Here is a 21,740-nt window from a genome sequence, read left to right as displayed (position 1 = left end):
AGGCCACTTCTTTAGGGGAGGTTGAGCTGTGTGGGGTAGAGGAGGATGAATGATGGGGTCTTCCCCAGCTTTGCTCCAGCTATGGAGCTCCTTCCTAGGGAGGTAAATGGATGATGGGGTACCTGGCAATCACTGCTCAGAGCTGTAGGCTCAGGGCAAGTGGGGGTGGCCAAGGCTACGGGTGCCAGGACTGCTCAGGAGGTTCCTGTGCTGGAAAGTGCTTCAGAGCAGATGCCATGGGCTGGAGCTGCTGCCGGGTACACGCCTTGGAGAAGCAGCTGCAGAGCCGTGCACCGGGGCTGGAACAAAGGCAGAGGCCCAAGCCCCAGCTGCAGCACGGGACGTGTGATGAATTAATCGGGGCATGTGCTGGCAGCATTGTGTGACCACAGGCTGGCAGGGGGTAGAAGCTGGATCAGAGCTCCTCACCTTGGCACCGGCTTCCTGCTGTTTGCCATAACTTCCAGAGCTGGCAGTGAGAGCCAAGCAGCCGCACACATGCTGCAGCCTCTCTGGGCAGGGATGCAGCTGAGCCAGGGGAGTTAAACCTCTCATGCTGAAGGAGCCCTGCACCGTGCAGAGTCCCTGCCCTGCTGCCCCAGTGCAGCTCCCGCAGCCCTGGTACTGCTCACCCAGCACATGGCTCCTGGGCCATGTCCCCATCTCCAAACAAATCCCCCTGGTGCCCAGAACCCACAGGCAAGGTCCCATCCTGCCCAACAGTGCTGCTCTCAGCGGGTTCCCACCAGCACAAGGTCATGTCTAGATAAGCCCGTTCCTTAACTTGTGCTAAGTGTGCTTTAGTCATAGTAGTTACTAAGTAGGCAGCTCCTGTTGGGTCACAGTGTTTGTTGGCTGCATTTCTTATCTCTTTACTTTGCTGGGCTTTGGGAACATGCTGGTACAAACCATAGCTCTGTGCTTTGCCCAGGCGCTGCTGGCCTTGCTCCGCTGGGGGAGCTGCCTTGTGGAGAGGATCAGGGAATACATCTCCCTCTGCTTACCCAGGACTGATGTGGGTGGCATTACTGTGCAGGCTCATGAGGTCCCTGCTCACCCTTACATGGGCTGTTTAAAACTACTAATTAACAACCGGGTGTTTGTGGCAGCAATTTACAGTCTCTGCAGAAAGCTCCTCTCAAGCGTGAGGGCAACATATCTATCCAGGGAAGATCTTGTGAACTACTCAGGAAAGTGGACCAGCACAGGTGAAGGTATCCAGCACCTGAGAGAATTAAGTGGTGCTGGAGGTCATCTACAGTGATCTGGACAATGATGACATCACCAAAGATCCAGAGGGTGTCCTGTGCACACCGACTGTGTGGAGGAAGGTGATTCAGAGTGCCCCAGTGTCATTCTGACAGCTTGGCAGCAACGTATTGTCCAGATATGAAAACACCATCTGTGAAGAACACATCATCTTCGCTCCAGAACTTTGAAGAAATATCTGTCCTTCCTCATCCCTAGAAGCCAGTGCCTTGGCTGTCAGGGCCACCCCGACAAGTCAGCCCCCTCCTGCCCTGGTCAGAGGGAGAGTGAGCCCCAGGTGCATGTGGTGCACTCTGGTTCCTCTTGGCTGACCACGGGAGCACAACAAGCAGTGGGATGGTGAACCCAGCTTTAAGCTGGAAGCCCATGTATGAGACGTGAGAGGGAAGAGAGCTGTTAAGAGGAAGAAATCCCAAGGAAGCTGCCAATGTAATTGCTGTAGAGACACAAGAAGGCAACCATCTTTCAGAGTAACTACTATGAATGCTTAAGCCCTACTTCCCAGAAAGCAGCTGAACATCACCTGCTGATGGGAAGTAGAGAATAAATCATTTCCTTAGCTTCTGCATGCAGCTTTTGCTTTATTAATCTGCCTTTATATTGACCCACAAGTTTTTTCCATCTTACTTTCTCCCTGCCATATCCTGCTGAGAAGGAGAATGATAGAGCAGCTTGGTGGGTACCTGGTGTCCACCACAGATGCCAAGCAGGTTGTTGTCCAGCTCAGCAAGACAACCAGACTGCACAGCCACTGGTAGCCAAACTAGACCAGGCATATCCCTGCTCAGGTGGGCAAGCAACTCCAACAGCTGCCAGCACCCACGGATTACCCTGGAGGTACATGGGGGCCCCTCCACCATGAGCACGGTCAGCTGGGGTCACTGGCCATGTGGTGTCTTTGGCTGAGCTGCAGGGACGTGCTGCCCTCCCTAAACCCTGCAGGCAGCATCCCCTGAGGATTAGGTGTCTGCCAGGCCTGACAAGGGCGGTGCAGGAAGGCAGAGCATGGCACAGTGCTGCAGCAGAGCACCATGCCCCTGTTGCCTTGGCAGGATCTGACGTGGTGGCTCTTTCTTGTTCAGGATCAGGGCTCACCCCTTACATGCTAAATCAGATCCCTAATCAATAAATACTGGCGTATAACAGGATTGAATGGTTGCCAGGCAAAGGGAACTTGGCAGGGGCAAGAGTGCCATGCTCAGAGGCTCGCTCCAGCAATGCACGGTCCTGACAGAGCTGCCATGGGGACCTAGACTGGTTTGGAGGGATCTCCCAGCGGATGGTGCTGGCTGGGTCTGCCACTGGTACCAGCAGCAATCCTGAGCTTCTGCCCTGGCGCTGCTGTTTTCAATGGTGCCCCAAATGCAAACCCCCAGAGCTCCCCCATTTTCCCCAGGCTCCCCTGGTCCCCGACTGCCAACACCCTCGACCTTGGGCCCTTGTGCTGCCCACCCCCTCCTCACCCCCCTAGGCTTCCCTTGTTCCCCATCTCTTCTGACAGATCACCGAGGTCGGTATTAATATAATCCCTGGCTTAATTTAAATCCTCCTCCCATCTCATGCTTTTCCAGGGGGAGAAGGAAATTGGTGCACTTTTGTGGCACCCACTCAGCCCTGGAGCTGATGCAGGATCCAGAGGGCCACCAGCCGTCCATGCAAAGGGTCCCTGCTGTTCCCCCCACCCCACGGAAGGTGTCCAGGGCATGTTGCAGCCTCAGTGGGATGTGTCCCCAATTTTCAAAGGTGTATCTTAGTGAGCACCAGGCACTAATAGGAAGAAGAGTTGATGATGCCAACCATAGGGGAACACACAAGTGCCTCCTGCTCCCCAAAACCCCTCTGCAGCCATCTGGGGGTCTGGTTTCCCCCTCCCTCTGCCCTCACTGTCTGGGCGAGGCCGGCATGACCTTGCCACTATTTTCCCCTTCAACTCTCTGTAATGTTCGTATTAGCCGTTCTTCCCCAGAAACCTCCTTAAAGATATTCTTGATCCTGAGCCCGTGGGCTACTGTGAGGGTAGGGGAGTCTTGCTCTTTCGGGCAGCTGTCACTGAAGTGACAAAGTGGGGACGGGGGGACTATGAGAGGAGTGACAGGGGCAGGCAGCGAGGGGGCACAGGGGGGACTGTGAGGGGAGTGACAGCGAAGGGCGGTGACGGGCTGCGGTGCGACATGGGCGACAGTGAGGAGACGAGAGATCGGGGAGTGACAGGGCCTGGCACTGAGGGGGCTGCGGGGGGCAGGGGACATGCGGGAACTGTGAGGGGAGTGCAGAGGGGACTGTGAGGAGAGTGACAGAGGGGACTGTGAGGGGGCACAGGCGGGACTGTGAGGAGAGTGACAGAGGGGACTGTGAGGAGAGTGACAGAGGGGACTGTGAGGGGAGTGCCGGGGACGAGCAGTGCGGGGCTGCAGGGCACAGTGGGGACACGCAGCGAGTGTGGAGGGGAGTGACGGGGGGTACTGTGGGGGGCTGCGGGGCGACATGCCGGACTGTTTGGGGGAACGACAGGGCGGGCAGTGAGGGGCTTCGGAGCACAGGGGGACACTGAGGGGACGGGATCTCGAGGACAGCGAGGGGGCACAGGTGGGACTGCGAGGAGGGAGTGTGAGGGGGCTGAGGAGACACAGCGGGAACACGCGGGACCGACAGCAGGAACGAGGGCCCGGCGGGGCGAGTGACGAGTGACGGCGGGACCGTGAGGGGCTGCGGGGCGGGTCCTGCCGGCCGAGGGCGGGCCCTGCCGGCCGGCGGGAGGCGCGTGCGCGGCGCAGGCGCGGGGCTGAGCGGCACCTGCGCCCCGCGGGCCGGGCGGCGGCGGCGGCAGCGGCCGGAGGGCGGTGAGGGCGAGGTGAGGGCGGTGCGGGCGAGGTAAGGGCGGGCCCGGCGCCGCCGCCCCCGGCCCGGGCTCCCGCAGAGGGGGGGCTGAAGAGCCGCCCCTTGGCCCCGGCTCCTGGCGAGGGGCCCCTCGCGGGTGCCGCTCCTCGGGTGCGGGCACCTCCTTGGCAGCTCCCGTGGGGCGGGAGGGGACCTGCCGGAGGGTCTCGCCTCCGCCGAATCGGGGCCTGGGGAGCGGGGGGGAGTCGGGCCCGGCGTGCCCACCCCTCTGTTGGTACCTGCACACAGGTGCTGGCGCCCTGCGAGAGCGGGTCGGCCCTGCTGCGGTGGGGTTCAGCCTCCGGAACAGCTCGCAACGGGGCCAGCGGTATCACGGCTGTGTCACGGCTGCCGACAGCGTGCTGACCTGCAGGCCCTGGAGCAGCCCGATGTAACCTATTAGTAATTTTTTAAACGAATCACTTGCTAACTGACCATTTCTAAACAGAAACTCTGCTCGGGGCTGATGGCCTGTGCCAGGAGGGGCTTTGGTGACAGCGACTGTCTTAAACATCCCTAAGGAAGGTTTGGGAAAGGAACAAGGGTATTGAACAGCTCTCCTGCTCACGGGGCAAGAGTTCCCTTGAGCCATGGGCCATGGGCACCTGTGCTGCAGTTCCTGTTTGTCTCTTCTGACATTTGCATTTCGGTCTTTTCTTTAGAACTACTGGGTCACACACTGCTCCTCAAATAGCCCATCGGGTTAGCTCAGCTGTGCTTGGTTTGAGGCGTTTCTGTCCAGGGAAGTGAAATTTGTGAGCCTTTTGTGCACAAAGTGCAGAAACTCACTTAAAGCAGAAGTTTCTGCTTTTGGCTTTGCTGTAAGCTCTGTTTGAAAGGGCTGCAAAAAGAGCAGAATCAAGATTGAACAGGGCCCCTCGAGGTTAAGGCAGAAAGCAGGGTTTGGCCTGGAAGGAGTAGGAGTGCTGATCTGAGCAGTGCCACAAAATCCTGCTTCAATGGGTTGGAGATGTCATCACCAAGCAGCACTACTCATCCACACCCTTCCCAGGAATGTTGGTAGCAGGTGTAAGCAAGCTCCATCTCTTCATACCAGGCTCTTGCCAGCTGGCTTACACTCCTGATTAGCAGATTCAGGTGCATGTTCAATCCTCAAATCAGATTCCAGGGTGTGTGAGTAGGCAGGACAAGCAGATCACAGTTGTTACCATCCCCTGGATTGAGGGGAGGCACAGGGTGCACATCCTGTGCACTCGTGTCAGAGCTCCTTCGCTTTGTTCTGTTCTTATCTGGGGTTCAGCATGCACATTGTACTGCCTCTGCCCTGGCCAGAAATGGGCTGTGTTCCATTTCACTCAGGGCAAGGGAAACTCCTCAGTGCTTTGTTCTTGCTGTTTTACTCCAGCTATCAGTACTGCGTGTGCAGGTTCCTAGAGCTCTGCTGTTGTCCTTCCATCCTGGATCCACATCACAAACTGAAAGACAACGAGGGCAGCTCTGGTAACCTTGATGACTGATGTTTGTTTTTTAGTGACTGTTACACTGGAGGAAGGTGTTCCCTGGACAGTCCTGGAGACAGAGCAGGTATAGTACAACAGCCAAACAAACACCTTATTCCATGTCAGGCCTTTACCTTCGCCTGCAGTGTCCCTGGGAGGGGTAGGATGCATCAGCACTTGGCCTTGAGGGTGCTGACTAAGAAACCTGTGGTGTCTGGGTTCTTGCAATGTGAACTTGCAGCTGAGCCCAAGCAAACGGGGCTGTGACAGGCATTGCCAGCAAAGAGCAGCTGGGTGCCTGGGAAACCCCTTCTGTGCCATGGAGATCACGTGCAGCTCCGCTGGCAAGGTGAGTCAGCATCCTCGGGGTGATTAAGAACTGGCTTGACAAATGACTTGTATCGATATTAGACCTGCACATCTATTATATCCTTTCAGTAGAGCAAGTCAGAGGGGAGAAATTATTTAGCTGGTGATGATACAGTGGAAAGGAAGGCCTGGTGGCAGTGATTTTGCTGTTTCTGTGATAGCCTCAGGATGCAGGCACAGAGAGATGTTTAAGTAGTGATGATGTGTTTGGAAAAACTGAGCAAGCTTTCTGATACAAGAGTTTTCACCACAAGTGGTGTAATTGATACTAAACTCTCAACAGTTGTTTTCACCTTGCACTTAAAAGGGGTCACCTGCTGTATCCATTTTGGACCTGGTGGAGGACTTGAGTGCCTGAAAGCTTGTCCAGTTCCTGGTTCTAAACTCTCTAGTAAGAGAGATTAGGATAATAAGATCTCTCTAAAAAGAGATATCACCTCCTATATACGAAACTTCAGAAATGGGGGTGGAAACACCATATTCTGTTCTTCTGTGTGTCTTTCTGCAGAACCCACAAGTCAAATGGCTGTTTTGTGCTATTTCTGAACCCTGCAGATTGCCTTGCTACCCCGCCCCTCCGTCCTGCTGCAATGAGTGGGAAGTCCTTGCTCCTAAAGGTCATTCTCCTTGGAGATGGTGGAGTTGGGAAGAGCTCCCTCATGAATCGGTACGTCACCAACAAGTTTGACTCGCAGGCGTTCCACACGATTGGGGTGGAGTTCTTGAACCGAGACCTGGAGGTGGACGGGCGTTTTGTGACCCTCCAGATTTGGGACACTGCGGGACAGGAGAGGTTCAAGAGCCTGCGGACCCCCTTTTACCGGGGAGCAGACTGCTGCCTGCTGACCTTCAGCGTGGATGACCGGCAGAGCTTTGAGAACCTCAGTAACTGGCAGAAGGAGTTTATCTATTACGCTGATGTGAAGGACCCTGAACACTTCCCGTTCGTAGTCCTGGGCAACAAGATAGACAAACTGGAGAGACAGGTGAGCACAGAGGAGGCCCGGGCCTGGTGCATGGAAAACGGTAACTATCCGTACCTGGAGACTAGTGCCAAGGATGACACCAATGTGACAGTGGCTTTTGAGGAAGCCGTGAGACAGGTGCTGGCGGTGGAGGAGCAGCTGGAGCACTGCATGCTGGGCCACACCGTTGACCTGCACTCCAGCTCCAAATCGGGGTCTTCCTGTTGTTGAGAGTGGCTGCTGCTTCAGGAACTCTCGAGCCAGCGGCTGGATTGGAACACACCTGGGCAGCCCTGGGGCACTCTTAGGAGAGTGGCCACAAGGACAAGAGGTGGTTTGCTCACTGGGGAGCTGCAGCCTCACCATCTGAATCCTGCCTGGAGTTTTCAGGCACAGAGCATGTATCTGCAGGAGGGAGCTGTTAACAGAGCATGTGAGCATAGTCTTGCTTCCATCTCTGTTTTAGCAGGTTTGAAGGGCTGGGTTAAAGTCCTTTAAATTCACTAAAGACAATAGGGATTTGTTCTGTACCAAGAACTGCCTGCAGAGCAAAGCTGAGAGCATCCTAGACACTGAAGTATTTTAGTCCTGAATTAAAAAAATACTAGACCCACTCATGACCATACTGCCAAAGGAAATCCCACTCAGCATACTGAACAAAACCTGTTGTAAAGACTCTGGCCCATATGACTGTGAGAAAGCCAAATATTGGAGTGGCTGGGATGTGTGTATCTGTTGTTTGGGATAAGTGCATTGTGTCCTGAGGCTGAATTGTGATGAGAATTGTTAGAGCTCTGACCTGAAGCAACATATGAAGGAGAGATGGGCCTGTGTTCAAATGTGACAGCATTGTTTGTTCATAGCTGCCTATTTCTGGTCTGTTTTTCCTCACCTCTGACTTTGTCTTGTGTGAGTGTTATTTTTTGGAGAGACTGTGTGCTTGTTGTTTAATACATGTTTCCTTGTGTCTTGTGGAGGCTCAGCCTTGAAGCCCTCTGTGAAAAACACTGATGTGGACACTCACTGGGTCATGTCAAAGGATTACTCAGGAGATCTGGGGTGTGAAACTTCAGCTGGTTTCTGTCACAAGTAATCACTGTGTTCAGGTGATGTGCTCTAGCAGACCAGATGGCGGGTGGGTGGGCTATTTCCTAGGTGTGCAGGTGGTTGGGGGACTCCTGTGTGGTCAGCTGTTAAGCCCACTTGCTGTCTGGCAGTGGTGGCCACTGTGCCTCGTTAACTGGGAGATCCATGCCTTCAGTGTCTCTGGCATGGGAATGCTGCAGCATGGCACCATTCACCTGTTGTGTCAGGCACAGGTCTGCTGAACACAGTTAACCCATGCCATTGGCCTGGCCCTTGATCCCTTGTGGGAAATCCAGGATGTTTTATCTGTAATTCCTATGAGAGACTGGTCATGAGTGTCTGCTCCGTTAGCTGACTGCTGTGTTCAGTCCAGCGGGGAGAAAGCTGCACCACTTCCTCTGTTCAAGATGGCTGAAAAATAGGCATGGGGTCCCCAAGGAACCTTCTAGAAGGGATACCAGGCTTTGCTCCCATCTCCTGCTCCCTGCTAGGTGTTAGTCCCAGGCTGTCTGTGTAGCGGGGATGAGTTTGCTGACTGCTGTCTTTGCCGTTCAAACCTCGTGCCGTGCAAGCATTTGCCCACAGGCACGTAGGAGCCTGCCCCGAGCACGTATCCACTGGCTGCCGGGTGTGATTCCCACTGTGATCAGCTGCTGGATGGTAAATCTTGTAGCTCAAATCAAGCAGCCCTTCATTAAGCTGTGCTTTAGAGCAGGGCAGTCTCTGCAGCTTGTCTCCATCACAGCACAGTCTCTGAGCATGCGGAGCATGAACATTCCCCCATTTCCTCTGGGGTAATCCAGGGAGATCTTGTCCTCTGCAGGGCAACTGTGTGTGGAAGGCACTGGAGTATTAATGCTTTAGAGGGGTCTGATTTCCAAACAGGCCTGAACAGTTGTATTCATGGGGAGTGAATGCTATCCAGGCAGCTCTTGCAGCCTCTGGAAAAACAGGTCCCTTAAGGTTCTGCCTCTGTAGGTGCAAGATTTTACAGGATGTTATTGTTCCTGTTTATTTACCTGGCTGACCTCCCGAGGCCTCTAGATTTTTCTTCTTTAACACTGCTTGATATTTCCTTCAAGGTCCCAGGCTCTGTGACCTGTGGTTCCAGTTTCCATCACTGAACAGCCTCATTCCTAGAGCTGGTTTGCACATGGGCTCGGGGTCAGAACAGACTCAAGCCCTTGTGTGCTGGCTGGCCCTGCCAGGGAGCCTGCTGAGGGAGCTCCCTGCAGGTGAAACTGCCACTTCCCCATGGATCTCCTGGGATCTGTGTGAGGACTGGCACATCCTGTGGAAGAGGGCAGAGATTCAGCATGCCACGGTGCAGGAGGCACATGTGCAGCTGTTTGCAGCACACTGCGCATGTCAATGCTGGTAGCTAAAGCTCAAGAGCCTCGTTGTGCACGTGTTATACAGCACCTTTTTATTTCTAACAGACATTGTATCGTTGACTTTTTTAATATTAAAGCCCCCTATTATATTAGGCTTACATGTTTTTTTTAAAAAAGGTACAGTATAATATATTTCAGTTGTTAAATTTATTTTAAATGAAACGCACAATTCCCAAAGAAGCCAGGATTTTGAACTCTGTTGGAAGTTTGGTGCCAACAGCCATCCCTTCCTTGTGTCCACTTGTGCTGCTGCGGTTGTTGCTATTGCTACAGAACTGGAATTGTAAAACCAAGATTCTACCTTTATTTAAACAAATAAAACATGGATGTATTCAAGTGAGTTTGGGAAGTGGCTGCCTTCATGGTTTATCAATGTTCAAGTCAGCTTTTGTTCTTCTGAGGACTGGTTAGTTACAGCATCTGGTGGAGAGGAGTCACTAAGGGATCAGAGGGATTGATTATTCCTTTGTGTACCTACCTGGACCAGGAGCTGAAGGATCAGAACTCAGCAGCTGAATCCAGTGACCAGTTTTGTCTTTTCAAGAGTATCAGAAAACAGTTTCCAAACAGAAATATTGCACATTGCTTCCTTCTGTCACTACAGCTTAAATTCCCAGCCTGGGTTCTCAGCAGCAAGTCCGGTACTTTCCTGTGAATTCTTCCGGTGATCTTGGAACTGGTTCCTCAGGCTCCAGGGGGTTTTAACCAGGCATGATTTCCATAGGATGCCGAGAAGGAAATCAGCATATGGGAGCTGTTCTGTTTTGCTGTCCTGCCAGGATGGCTGCTTATTTTGGGAGGCTTTCTCTGTGTTTGCAGAGCCTGTGCCTGCTGTTTCTTTTGGCAGAATGTTTTAGTTTATTTTCCTCCCAGGTCTGTTTGCCCTATCCATGATTCCAGGAGGCAGCTTAGGGTCCAAAGCCCTTGGAAACCGTGCATTTTAAATGTGGGCTGGAATATCTGGGGTCCTCCAACATCTTACTTCAGCCGTTTCAAAAGGCAGCTGAAAACACACAGTCATCACGGCCTGGCGGGAGATGGCTCTGGCCTTGGAGCGTTGCAGGGTTTGAGGTTGAGCAGAAAGAATAATGAGTTAAAAAATGCTTTTTTAGGAGCCTCTGAACCCTACTCCAGGCTCCAGTTCCATACAGGGGCTTGGGGGCAGCTCTGACGCTGGGGCACTGGCATGTTGTGCTCTGGACTGAGGAACACTCCGCACTGCCCAGGTGGGAGGTGATTGCAGCTTCCTCCGTGGTTGTTTGAAGGCCACAAGTGAGTCAGAGTCCCTTGACAGGGAGATTGGGCTAATCTGTGAAACGGTGGATAACCTGCTGAGGTGATTGCTCCTGCAAAAGCAATCAGAAAGGGACAGAGATATCCCCTGGCCCCAGTGCTTGCCTGGCTGGTGCAGCAGCTCTTTCCTCGTGGCTTCATGGAGTCCTTTGGGGGCTGCTGCTCGTGGCCACGTGCAGGTACAGGACTCCTGGAACAGGTTGCTTGGAGAAGCTGTGGATGCCCCATCCCTGGAAGTGTTCAGGTCCAGGCTGAATGGAGCTCTCAGCAACCTGGTCTAGTGGAAGCTGTCCCTGCTCATGGCAGGGGGCTGGACCTGGATGATTGTTAAGGTCCCTTTGAACCCAGGCCATTCTATAATTCTGTGACTTTCTAGTTGCTGTTCCCTCCTCCTCTTCACACATCCTCCTGGCAGAACTGGACTGTGCAGAGATGGAGAGAAAGCAGCTGGCTGCCTGATGGGGTGCAGGTGAGGACTTTAGCCAGGTCAGGTGGGTGCTAGTACCGTGCCCTGGCCCTGGCAGGCAGCGCTGCTTGCCGGGCATGGCTTATCCAAAACATAGCTCTGTACTAGCCACTGTGAAGAAAATGAGCTCTACCCCAGCTGAAACCAGCACATCATCCTACCCAGCCTTTCCAGGGCTGAGTCCGAATCCGTACTAAGAGAAGTGAGACTTTGGTGGTGTTTCTCGTGTGTCCCGGTGGGCTCTCTGAGTTCCGGAGGCTCGGGGAAGGAGCACCGTCAGCCGCAGGGACGGGGACCGGGGCTGCGGGGGGAACCGGGGCTCGCTTGCTTCGCTACCCGAGGAGCCGGCGCTGCGTCCGACGGCCGCGGGGAGGAGCCGCAGCACCGGGGATGCGGCGGCGGCCGGGAGCAGCATCAGCCCGGCGGCCCTTCGCCCTTGCTGGGGAACCGTGGTCATCACCAACGCCCTTGGGTGCCGCCACCCTCTCCTCTCTCTTTTGCTCTCCCCAAGGCACACAGGGCCGTCTCCCGGGGCGGCAGGGCACGGGATGGAGGGATGGGAGTCGCCTTCTTGCCAGCAAGCCAGTCCGTGGGACTTGCTCCAGGGTGCCTTTCTCTGGTCCAGCCTTTGTGGGAGCAAAGTACAGCCACATTTTAGCTGCTAGACAAGGGAAAACAGGTGATTGCGACGGCTCCCCTGCTCGGAGCTCTCCTGATGGGCCAGTTTACAGAGATGCGGTTTGGTACGAGGCTGAGCTTATTCCCTGTCTTTTCTCAGCCAGTTCCTGGAGGGCGCTGGGTGCCCAGGAAAGGAGATGTGAGGGCAGGTCCCATGTCCCCAGCTGGGGTGACAGCGGGACGCGGCCAAGGGCACACCTGATGAGGCTACATGTGTCCTTTGGCCCTCGGACTTGCCCGGCACCCTGGCCTTGCTGGCTGCTCTCACACACCACCTTGCACTTGCTGTCCCCAGCCCTCACCCCGGCCGGGGGGGCACCAGTCTCTGCCAGGGGAAAGAGATGGTGTTTTGTTCCCCAGCTCGCTGCTGCCCAGCGGCCGATTGTGCACACACAGGACCCTTTCAGCATGGGGAGAGGAGGGTGATGGCATCTGGGAACGCAGGGAACAAAAGGCCCTTTTGATGCTGGCTGCAGCCCCAGGGGTTTCTGTCAGCCAGGGCAAGGCCGATCTGTGCCACTGAGCTGGGGCAGCAGCAGTGCGTGAGCTAAACCTCCCCTGGCCATTGTGCATGGGCAGCTTTGCTGCCTGTTTGGAGGGGGCTGAAGCCAGGGAAGAGAGGAGGCAGTGGGATTTGGGCTAGACTCCCATTTAGGAAGAGCAGTGATGGTTCCACCCTGCCACTCCTGGGCATGTGGCTGTGCCTGAAATCTGCTAACAGCAGCGTAGGACTGGGAGCATCCCTCTGTGGCCTCACTCCCTGGAGGCCCCCAAGCACAGCAACTGGGGAGATTTCCAAGAGAAACAACATTTGAATCAATAATTTTTGAGCAGCTGCTGTGGAAAGATGCACCTAAGGGTTTCTGGGGCAGAAAGGCAGCAGCTGATGCCCTCCATGCACACTGTTAATGATCCTGCAGCAAATGGCACGTGGCCACCACAGAGCCACAGACAGGACATGTAGGGCTCTGGGACAGTCCAGCATGCCCGTGTGCTTAAGCAAGACCGTCCTTTTCCACACAGGGCTCTCTGCAAGAAAAAGAATCGCCCACCCTGCATGGCTCTGGACATGTTCATCCCACACATGCTGCCTAGTGCCAGCCAGCTTGGCTTGAGCTGTCCTGTTAGTTTTGTTGTGGTTTTGTTGTGCTACATGAGGAGACATAGCAGAGGCTGTCACCACGTAGGCTGAGTGTTAAAGGGCAGCAGCACCACCAAACACAAGCAAGCAGCTGCTACAAGACCCCAGCTTTCCTCAGGGTGGCTGGAGGAAAAATAGAGGTTTTAAGGGCCCCCCAGCTGGGAACAATGATTTTGAAGTCAGAGTTATGAACCTCGTGGCTGGAGTGGGCAGAGCCCTGCAGGGGCTGCTGGCCCACACATGGGTCTGCAAGTGCTGCTCCTCTGAGACATTCTCCTCTGCAGCCTCCCCTTTCCTGGACAGCCTCCCCTTTCTTTTTTGTCGGTGGGTTCAGGGTTGGGAAAGGCAGCACAACAAATGGACAGGCAGACGTACATCTTGTTCAGAATGTTCTTAATTTTAATGTATTTTCTTTAATTTTTATAAAATACATCCTGTAAGATAAGTCTTTAAAAACTTGCTCCTTTTTATTGCTGGTTAACAAGTTGAAATTCTGGATCAGAAATGAAGGAAACACTTTCAGTCGATTAACTCTCTTTGTGTGTGTGTGTGTGTGTGTGTGTGTGCGTGTGTGGGGTCTGGGGACAAGGGTGGGAAGGAGGACCTGGTTATTTTTTGTTAAATGGATATGAAAAAAAACCCCAGCAAACCCCCAAGAGAGATAGCATTGATGTGAATTTCCAGATCTTGACTGGTTTCTCCCCACCCTGCCATCCCTCCTGGCATCTCCCCCCCTTCCCCATCCCGTGTGCGTTGGTAGCCTGGCCAACCTATTTCAGCATTCCCGGTGGCAAGGATCCTTCAAATGCACTGCTCAGCAGATCTGCCTCCTTATCCTTGCCCCTGCTGAAACCAGCACTTAAAAATATATATAACAATAATACAGACACAAAAAAAGAAAAGAAATCCATGCAAGATGGAGCTACAGTCTGCCACTGAAAGTAGTTTCTCCAATAAATAAACACAAAGATTAGCATTAAGAAGAGAGGCAGAGAGAGCAAAACAAATCACCAGTTGTCAGGGAGGACTAGAAACAGCACTTCTGCAGGTCTGGCTGGACCCATGCTACCCAGCCAGAGGGCTTTCCTCCAGCTGGAGAACAGTCATGGAGGAGAGGTCTCCACCCAACCCCTTGTCCCCCTACCCCTCTCCACGGGAAAAAACTGGCACCAGAAAGGGTCTGGATTGCAGAGATGGGCTGTGTTTGCACCCTGTGACCCCCAAACCGCCACCTTTCCTTCCCTCCTCTCTTTCTTCACGGGTTTCACCTGGAAGCGAGATGCTGCCAGTCCCTCCCACCCCGGCAGGCACAAGACAGTTGTCCTGACTTGCAGGAAAAAAAGTGAGGGGACGAGGGGGACAGAAGGAGGGGCGGTTACATTTGACACGGGTGAGAAGCGAGCCGAGCTCTCCAGCACAGCGGAGGTTAGAGAAGCAGACGTCACCCCAGAGAAGAGCACCATTGTGAAGGGCACTGGCAGGGCAGGAGAAGGCACGCGGTCCTGAGGGTTATCCCCTGCCTACGGAGGGATGGCTCTGGCTTTACGCTCCCAGGGCTTGGTGCAGAGATGTCCCCTCCTCAGTCAAACCTATTTGCTGCCTCTCTGCTGCCTGGAAGGTAAAGCCAAGAGTCCCCCTTGTCTACAGAGACACCAAACTCCTTTAGGCTTTAATAGGGGCAGCTGGGTTAGGGCTTTATCAGCATTGGGGTCAGCACTCTCTTCTCCACACTGGGAAGATCCTTGCCCTGAACTCCCTTTGCCGTGGCTGCAGCAGGCAATTTAGGTTAAAATCATCTTTCTCTGCTAAGGGAAAAAAAATCCTTCTCTTATTCTCCATCCATGGGTGGTGACAGCAGACAGCTCCAGGAGAGTCTCTAGCAATGGTACCAGGACTGGGCCAACTTCCTTTTCTCTCTAGGTAGCCTCTTGCTACTCATGGAGCAACCTACATGGATTTCCTCCTCCCAGGGGCTTGAAGGCCTTTGCTCATCCCTAGGCAACATTGGGACACTGGAATAAGTCCCTCCTCTTCTCTGGCTGGTTTTGATGGGCTTGGCTCTAGAGCGAACCAGTTACGGATGAGCAACGAGAGAAAAGTGCATGAAGAGGTGTCCACTGGTGGGAAGCTCTCCTTCCTGGTCATGCTCAGCACAATGGATGCGAGGGAGGAAGAGGAGGGGAGTCATCAGCGAAGGCAGAGTTAACGCAGGAGACCTGGTGTCGGGTGGCTGCAGTGTTAAAGCCTCGGGGTTAGACAAAAGAAGGGCGTTTGGTCTGGCTGGGCTCCGCCGCACACGGGCTAGAACTTGGTGCCTCGGCCCATCAGCTTGAGGACTGCGAAGTTGTAGGTGGCGGCGATGATGAAGGTGAGCTGTGGGTGGGAAGAGAGTGAGCGAGGGGGCAGCCCCCAGCCCCACACCCCAACAGAGCAGTGCCCTGCAGAGCCCCACAGCCCCGCTGCACCGTCGGGACACCGCGGTGCCGGGTCACTGGCGTAAAGCAAGAGGAGAGGCAGGGAAAGGCAGGGGGGCTCAGTGCATTGGCATCAGGATCTCTCCCTGGCGGTCTCCTAAAGCCTCTCCAGATCCCCTCCTGCTGCCACCTCTACCTTATGGCCTGGATTCACCATCTGCACTTACGTGCCAGAAAATGACACGAGCACAGGCTCTGTCCCATCCATGCCCACCACCTTCGCTGTCCTTTTCCCCCACATCTTTGCCAGGCGGAGAAGAACGGCTGGGCAGGGGGAGCACTGACTCACCAGCGAGACCAGCGTGGCAGCTGCCCCCACAAAGGCTGCGATGAAGAGGTGGAAAGTCATCTGGAACTGCAAGGGAAGAGGAGGGTGATCTCACAGGGTCTCATGTGCTGCCTGGGGAGGCCAGTGCTGAGGTGATCCACTGAGGGGAGCACATGTGGGGTGGCAGGAGTTACTCACCTCACTGGTCTTGCAGATGGAGAGCAGGTTGGAGCCACACACCTTGCCAGGGAAAGCATTCCAGGGCAGGACACCTGTGGAGATGTGGGAGCCAGGTGAGCGGGGCACGGCTGACAGCTGACTTCCTTGCTCAGCTTCCTGCAGCCATGTGTGTCACACACACCCCAGCATTTTGGGGCTCTTCAGCACTTGCCCTGCTTTATCCCAGCCCAATGTGCCTGGGCCCTGTCCTCCATCCCCTCTCCTCTGCCCTGAGCCCTGGCTCCTGGGTGGTGAACCCAGCACTCACCGTACATCCTGGCATCCGCACACAGGGTGCCAATGCTGGCCGAGGTCTTGGTGGGGTTGGCAATGGACTGGCAGGTGGTCCAAGTGTTAAAATAGATGTAGACGGGCACCGCAGAGCAGGCGAACACCAGGAGCCAGATGATGGTCAGGACGTAGGTAATGCCCACAAACTGCAAGGGGCAGGACAAACCCGGGCAGAGCCGTGGTTACCAAGTGGCCAAGGACACGGACAGGGGAGCGCGAGGTTCCCCAGGCAGGGGAGGGCGTGGGGCAGGTGGGGGACTGCGATGCTGCCTGCGCCCAGCTCTGCGCCGCCTGCCAGACCCAGCCTGTCCCCAGGCAGGCAGCACAGGACAGCAGCCCGAGCTGGGGGCTCCTGCAGCTCACAGAGCCAGTGCCAGTCCCAGATTCACACCCAGCTGTGTGCACGTGGGGGTGACCAGCAGCAGCAGGACAGCTGCCACGTTTGAGAGGGGGATAACCGTGCCCACAGCCAAGCAGGGCTTGGTCTCTGCGGGAGGACAGCTGCAAAAGCTGCCTTGGCATGTCAACGTGGCTCTCCTGCCCTCCCTCCATGGTGCCACCCCAACCAGCCCCTGAGGGAACCACAGCCATGCCCCTCTGCTCCCCCAGGCCACAGGACCCCTTTGCCAGCACTTTGTTATGGTTCCCAAGCCCAGCAGAGAGGATGACCCCAGGGGTACCGGGTGCCATAGAGCTTCGAGCTGCCAGCACTGCAGGGACGCTCAGATTCTCCCTGCCTCCATTTAAACATGAAGTTTTGTTACACGTAGCCATGTGGGCTGCTTTGGTCGCCAGGGACCATGGCGGGCCTGGGGGAGGGCAGCCAGGCTGTGCTTCCCTTTGGGATATCCCAAAACCCGGACGGCCACAGTCTCCTGCCCTTTGGCCACACCGAGCGTGGTGAACCCGCTGGGGCGCGCGCAGGGGTGCCAAACCCCGGTTAAGATCACCTTGTCAGGATGTCCTAGCCACTTTCCCAAACAATGACACACCCGCTGCCACGAGTGAGCTCGCTGGGGGCCTCGCGCTCCCCTCCCTTTCGGGCCCCCAGTTACCGTTGCGCTGAGGCCCTTGCCGCAGATGGTGGTCCTGTAGTCCCCAAAGATTTGCCGGACGGCGCCGGTGGTGTAGAAACCTTCGGCCAACAGCAGGGCTCCATAGAGGAAGAAGAAGGCAGCTGTGCCATAGATGAAGTACTGAAAACCGTGGATGCTGTGGGGGGAGAGGAGGGGGCAGGGATGCTCAGGTGCCGGGGCGGTGCTGGAGAGCTCAGCCCTGTCTGTGGCATCCCGGCCGCTGCCACTTTCCCTCCCCACACTGTCCCAAGGGGACCAAAACAGAGGGTGAAGCCACAAGAAGAGCAAGATGGGGCAAAGCTGTGGTGAGCAAGGCTGCCACTGATTCCCCCATATCCTCCATACCTACCCAGTGCAGAGGTCCAGCTCTACCCAGGACACCTAGCAAGGGTCAGATAAAAACTGGTGTGAAATGAAAACAAGTGGCCACTTAGACCCTGCCACAGAGCCATGGGCAAAGGTAGCTTGGAGTCTCCCTGGTGCCTGGGTGAGAGCCTGGCCCTGGCCAGCCCAGCCAGACACCTCAGCCTGGCACAGAGCAGGATGAAGCTGTGAGGGTGATGCTCTGCAGCGGGGTACTTACACATCGATGAGAAACTCATAGTCCTGGTAGTTTTTGGAGAAGTAGGTCTCGATGAGCTGCTCGGTGCCTGTGAGGGCTTCGTGCCCACAGCCACAAAACAGCGCTACCCCAAAGAAGCACAGGCCAGTGGCAACCAAGGAAGCAAAGGGTGCCCCGATGAGACATCTGGCACAGCACTCAAGTAAACCTACGGAGAAAAGAGGTGAGGTGGGACGAGATTGCCAGGACGAGGATTGCTTGGAGCCCCCAGCTCAGGAGCACAAGCGCAGTGGGAGAAAGGTACCCAGCAGGAGGAGGGAAACAGGTTGAAGGAAAACCCCAGAAATGACCCATTGCAGTGCTGGAGAGCCAAACCCAGCAGCTTCCCAGAGAGCTCTCTAAGCAGCCTCACAGGAGGCCACCCAAGGGTGCTCAGCGACGGTGGCAGGGTGGGGCACAGGGGCTGTGAGGAGCTGAGGCGAGCCAGCCATGCTGACCCGTGACAAACAGATGGAAATAGAGCGTGATGTAGCGTAATGCCAGTGGGAGCTGGCAAACAAGCTGCTAATGGGCTCCCCACTGCCACCACAGCCCGGCTGCCTGCAGCTTTATTTTGCCTTCGAAGATGGAGGGGAACCCAGCACCTCCACAGAGACAAACCCCAGGGAAGATCCAGCAAGGTGGCCCTGCTTGGGGCAGCACAGCAGGACCCAAGCACTCTGGATTTCCAGGTGGCACCCTGGGCACTCGTCCCTTGCCTGGCACCCACAGGCAGCTCGGGCTGCAGCCGCCCCTTTATGCAGGCAGACGTGCTTATAGGAAGGAGCTGTGTAAGTTCCACAAATGACAACCCTTGTGTAATAGGTTCTGTCCTCCAGGACCTGTGTGTGGGCAGGGAAAGCGAGGACACACGCCAGTGTGCTGCTTGGAGTGCCTAAATGCTGGGTTTTTTCAGCAGTGAGGCCATGGGCACCTGCTCCCTCTGCACGTTGGGGCTCTAACATGCAGGAGTGTTGGCTCAGTTTCCCGGTGGGCTGTGTTTGGAGGTGCTCAGCCAGCTGCTCTCCTGCCTGCTTTGGGGGCAGGCAGCCAGGTGGGTTTGCACCCACCAACATCTGGCTCCAGTTTGGCTCCAGCTAAGCCAGGACAAGCTGCTGCCCTGGCTGTGTGCCACCTGCCCCCAGGGAAGCTGCTGCCCTTCCCCAGGACGTGGGCTCTGGCACCCCAGGGCACCGTGGCTGCCTGGGCACATCCCATCTGGGCATAGCATTTCTGCCCTGAATGCCAAAAAGGCACCCACACCAAACCCACGCTCCCCCCACGAATCCCACAGCGCTTATCTCCTCCCCAAGAGGACCAGAAAGCCGTGGGGTCCTGGCCAGTTCTCCCCTCCCCACTGGGAGCAAGGTTGCGCAGTGACACCGAGGACAATGGGGGATTGTCCCGGCACTGCCACCCCGGTGGCTGCCCCATGCCAAGAGCAAACAGGGAACAAAGGCAGCGCTATAGGGGAGTGCTGGGACCCCTCCCTCTTGTTTGCCTTGGACGCAGCAGGTCCAGGGAGAGTCTCGCTCATCCTGACCCCCAACCTTGCTGGGACCCACTGGGACGGCCCTGTGCACCCAGCAGGCTGCTGGGCCAAACTTGCCTTTTCTGGTTTTATTTTTGGGCACCTGGGAGGTGGCTCAGAGGTGCCCACTCTGGGACAGTGAACAGCTCCATTCCCAGGCGACTGCGAGTGCCGGGATGCAGCAGGGCCTGGCAGGCTCCTTGCCGCAGCCCCTCGCGCTTTGGGAAGCTGCAGTGGGGGAGCCTGGGGAGGGGAAAGGAGGGGAGAAAGAGCCCTTGTGCCACACAGTCCTTAGCCTTGTACCCAGGCTCCGCTGCTGCCAGCGCCAAACAATGTGCTGCAGACAGGAGGAGGAGGCAGGGGGCCAGCAGCACGAGGCACCCCTGGGAACAGAGCACCCCCAGGAACAGAGCACCCCGCTATCCCAGGGGTACGCTGGTAAGTATTAGCTCTGCTGCACCGGTAGGGAAACTGAGGCACCAGGCGTGCCTCCGTGTGCCACGAGCTGTGACAGGCTCAGTGCTCTGCCCGGACCTCCCAGCTCCTGCCACCCCAGGCAGGAGCTCTCACCTCTCCATGTGGTGAGGGCTCAGGTGGGACCGGCTGTGGGGATGGCATCTGCCCCCACAGACAGCACACGGGGACAGAGAACTGCCCTGGGAAAGAAAACGTCACCGCTGCCATGCCAAGGCATCCTCCCTCGGCTGGCACGGGCACACCGGGGTCACCAGGACCTCGCCGGTGCCAGAAGAAAGTTTCAGCGGGCTCTGTTCTGGGATAAGGTCCCCAGAGACACCGGCAGCAGCTCTCGCACCCTCACCCCATACTCACCCATGGTGCTGGACTTGGTCAACTCCCCCGACCGCCTGCTCTGCTGCTTCGGCGCTGTGTGCGGAGCCCTCCCCTGCCAGGCGGTCCCACGCCCTGTATTTCCCCCTCTGGGTGCCTGTCCGGCTCTCCAGCAAAGAAAAGGGCTCTCTGAGTGACAGCCACCCCCCTTAAAGGGACCGGGCCCGCCCTCCCCCGGCCCCCCCAGCACCCCTTGGCTGCCAGCTCCTGGGTGCCCGGCGGCTGCTGGGCAGAGCTGCCCAATGGCCCTGCTCAGGGGGTAAAAGGCTTTTGCAAAAGTAAGAGAGCAGTCTAGGGGCAGGGGAGGGCGTTGTCCCCCTTCACTGGTGGCTCTGGGGACATCCCCCCGGCCCGCCAGGCTGTGTTTGTCCCAGCTGCCCACTGTGGCAGTGGGGGAGTCTGGCCCTATGGGACAGCAGTGGTGTCCCCCTGTCACCTCCCTGACTCCCAGCATCTGTCAGTAGGGAATAGGGGTTCCCCATCCCAGGGACCTGCTTTCAGCTTTGGGGGCTCCAAACTGGAAGCTTTCCACCTTTTGATGGGAATCCTGCAGCGACTTTCCCCAGCCCCATGACCCCCATTAGGGAGGGAATGGCATCCTGGAGGGAACACGCGTGGGTCCCCACCGCCGCAGGGCTGGAGCAGCTGGAGCCTGGTCCCTTGGGTGCCCCATGTCCCCCACAGTTCCCAGGGTGCCTGTGGTCCCCTGCAGCTGTGGAGCCAGCACAGGGCCAAGGGAGCCTGCAGAGGGCAACCGGCCCCTTCCTGGCAGGCACAGGGTGGACAAAGCCCTGCTGTGTCCCTCAATGCCCCACTTTGTGCCAGGCAGCGAGGTGGCAGGGCCTGGCTGTCCCTGGGCTTGGGGACACTGGTGGGCTGGGGAGTCTCAGGCCAGGATCAGGGTGGGCCACCCTGTGGGGACCCTGCCTCTTCCCCACAAACCCAAAAAGCCACCCCTTGGCTTGTCCACGGGTGGGCTGGGGGAGAAATACCACTTGGGCATCTGTGCAAATGATGCCACGGCTTTGTGGTGGCCAACTGCACCCCAAATCAGTGGAACACAGCTCCTGACCCCCAGCACCTCTCCCTGCCTCAGTTTCCCACTGCAAGGCAGGATGGCAGAGAGGCTGCCTGGTGTCCTCAGCCAGGTGTGGGATGGGAAGGGACAACAGAGCAGGGGGAGCCTCTGCCACCACTGTGGGCAGCATCCTTGGGCACTCCCTTAGCTCCCAAGGTGGCACCCAGGTGGCGTGGCAGCAATGTCACCTGGTCATGATCTCCTCATAATGGCCACGGGAAGGTGACAGACTTGCAACAGCCCTTTGGAAATAACCGTAACCCCTCCAGCCACTGGAAACGAGCAGAGCCCTGCCTGCATCCCAGGGAAGTCCAGAGGGATCCCCAGCCACCAGGAGGAAGAAGTACTACATAAA

General features: G+C 56.5%; 2 protein-coding genes across 7 annotated transcripts; one reads left to right on the top strand and one right to left on the bottom strand.

Annotated features, from left to right (window-relative positions):
* The first annotated feature begins 4,086 nt into the window (after nt 1-4,086).
* RAB9B (RAB9B, member RAS oncogene family) lies at nt 4,087-9,760 on the top strand. Of its 5 annotated transcripts, none has more exons than XM_039572043.1 (3): nt 4,087-4,120; nt 5,639-5,691; nt 6,531-9,760. In XM_039572043.1, exon 3 carries the CDS (start codon nt 6,566-6,568, stop codon nt 7,169-7,171), a length of 606 nt encoding a protein of 201 aa, XP_039427977.1. In that variant the 5' UTR covers nt 4,087-4,120; nt 5,639-5,691; nt 6,531-6,565; the 3' UTR covers nt 7,172-9,760. The 5 variants fall into 5 exon arrangements, with proteins under 5 accessions (XP_039427977.1, XP_039427976.1, XP_039427978.1 ...); XM_039572042.1 differs by having other exon boundaries at nt 4,102-4,120; nt 5,513-5,691; XM_039572044.1 differs by lacking the exon at nt 4,087-4,120 and adding an exon at nt 4,123-4,140.
* A 3,614-nt stretch (nt 9,761-13,374) lies between these two features.
* PLP1 (proteolipid protein 1) lies at nt 13,375-20,437 on the bottom strand. Of its 2 annotated transcripts, none has more exons than XM_010403244.3 (7): nt 20,290-20,437; nt 17,910-18,096; nt 17,201-17,462; nt 16,228-16,396; nt 15,939-16,012; nt 15,762-15,827; nt 13,375-15,371 (listed from the first exon to the last, which is right to left on the bottom strand). In XM_010403244.3, the coding sequence occupies exons 1-7, from the start codon at nt 20,291-20,293 to the stop codon at nt 15,300-15,302; spliced, it is 834 nt and encodes a 277-aa protein (XP_010401546.1). In that variant the 5' UTR covers nt 20,294-20,437; the 3' UTR covers nt 13,375-15,299. The 2 variants fall into 2 exon arrangements, with proteins under 2 accessions (XP_010401546.1, XP_010401547.1); XM_010403245.3 differs by having other exon boundaries at nt 17,306-17,462.
* Nucleotides 20,438-21,740: the final 1,303 nt, after the last annotated feature.

Source organism: Corvus cornix, chromosome 4A (genome assembly GCF_000738735.6).
Source record: "Corvus cornix cornix isolate S_Up_H32 chromosome 4A, ASM73873v5, whole genome shotgun sequence".
Lineage (NCBI taxonomy): Eukaryota > Metazoa > Chordata > Aves > Passeriformes > Corvidae > Corvus > Corvus cornix.
This window is presented reverse-complemented; position numbering and strand designations above follow the sequence as displayed.

Excerpts from the sequence above, each read along its gene's own strand:
- RAB9B (XM_039572043.1), top strand. The coding sequence starts at position 6,566 with ATGAGTGGGAAGTCCTTGCTCCTAAAGGTCATTCTCCTTGGAGATGGT.
- PLP1 (XM_010403244.3), bottom strand. Across the intron at positions 17,463-17,909 it reads TATGAGTTTCTCATCGATGT|CATCCACGGTTTTCAGTACT; the intron begins GTAAGTACCCCG and ends CTCCCCCCACAG. Across the intron at positions 16,397-17,200 it reads GGCTAGGACATCCTGACAAG|TTTGTGGGCATTACCTACGT; the intron begins GTGATCTTAACC and ends TGCCCCTTGCAG.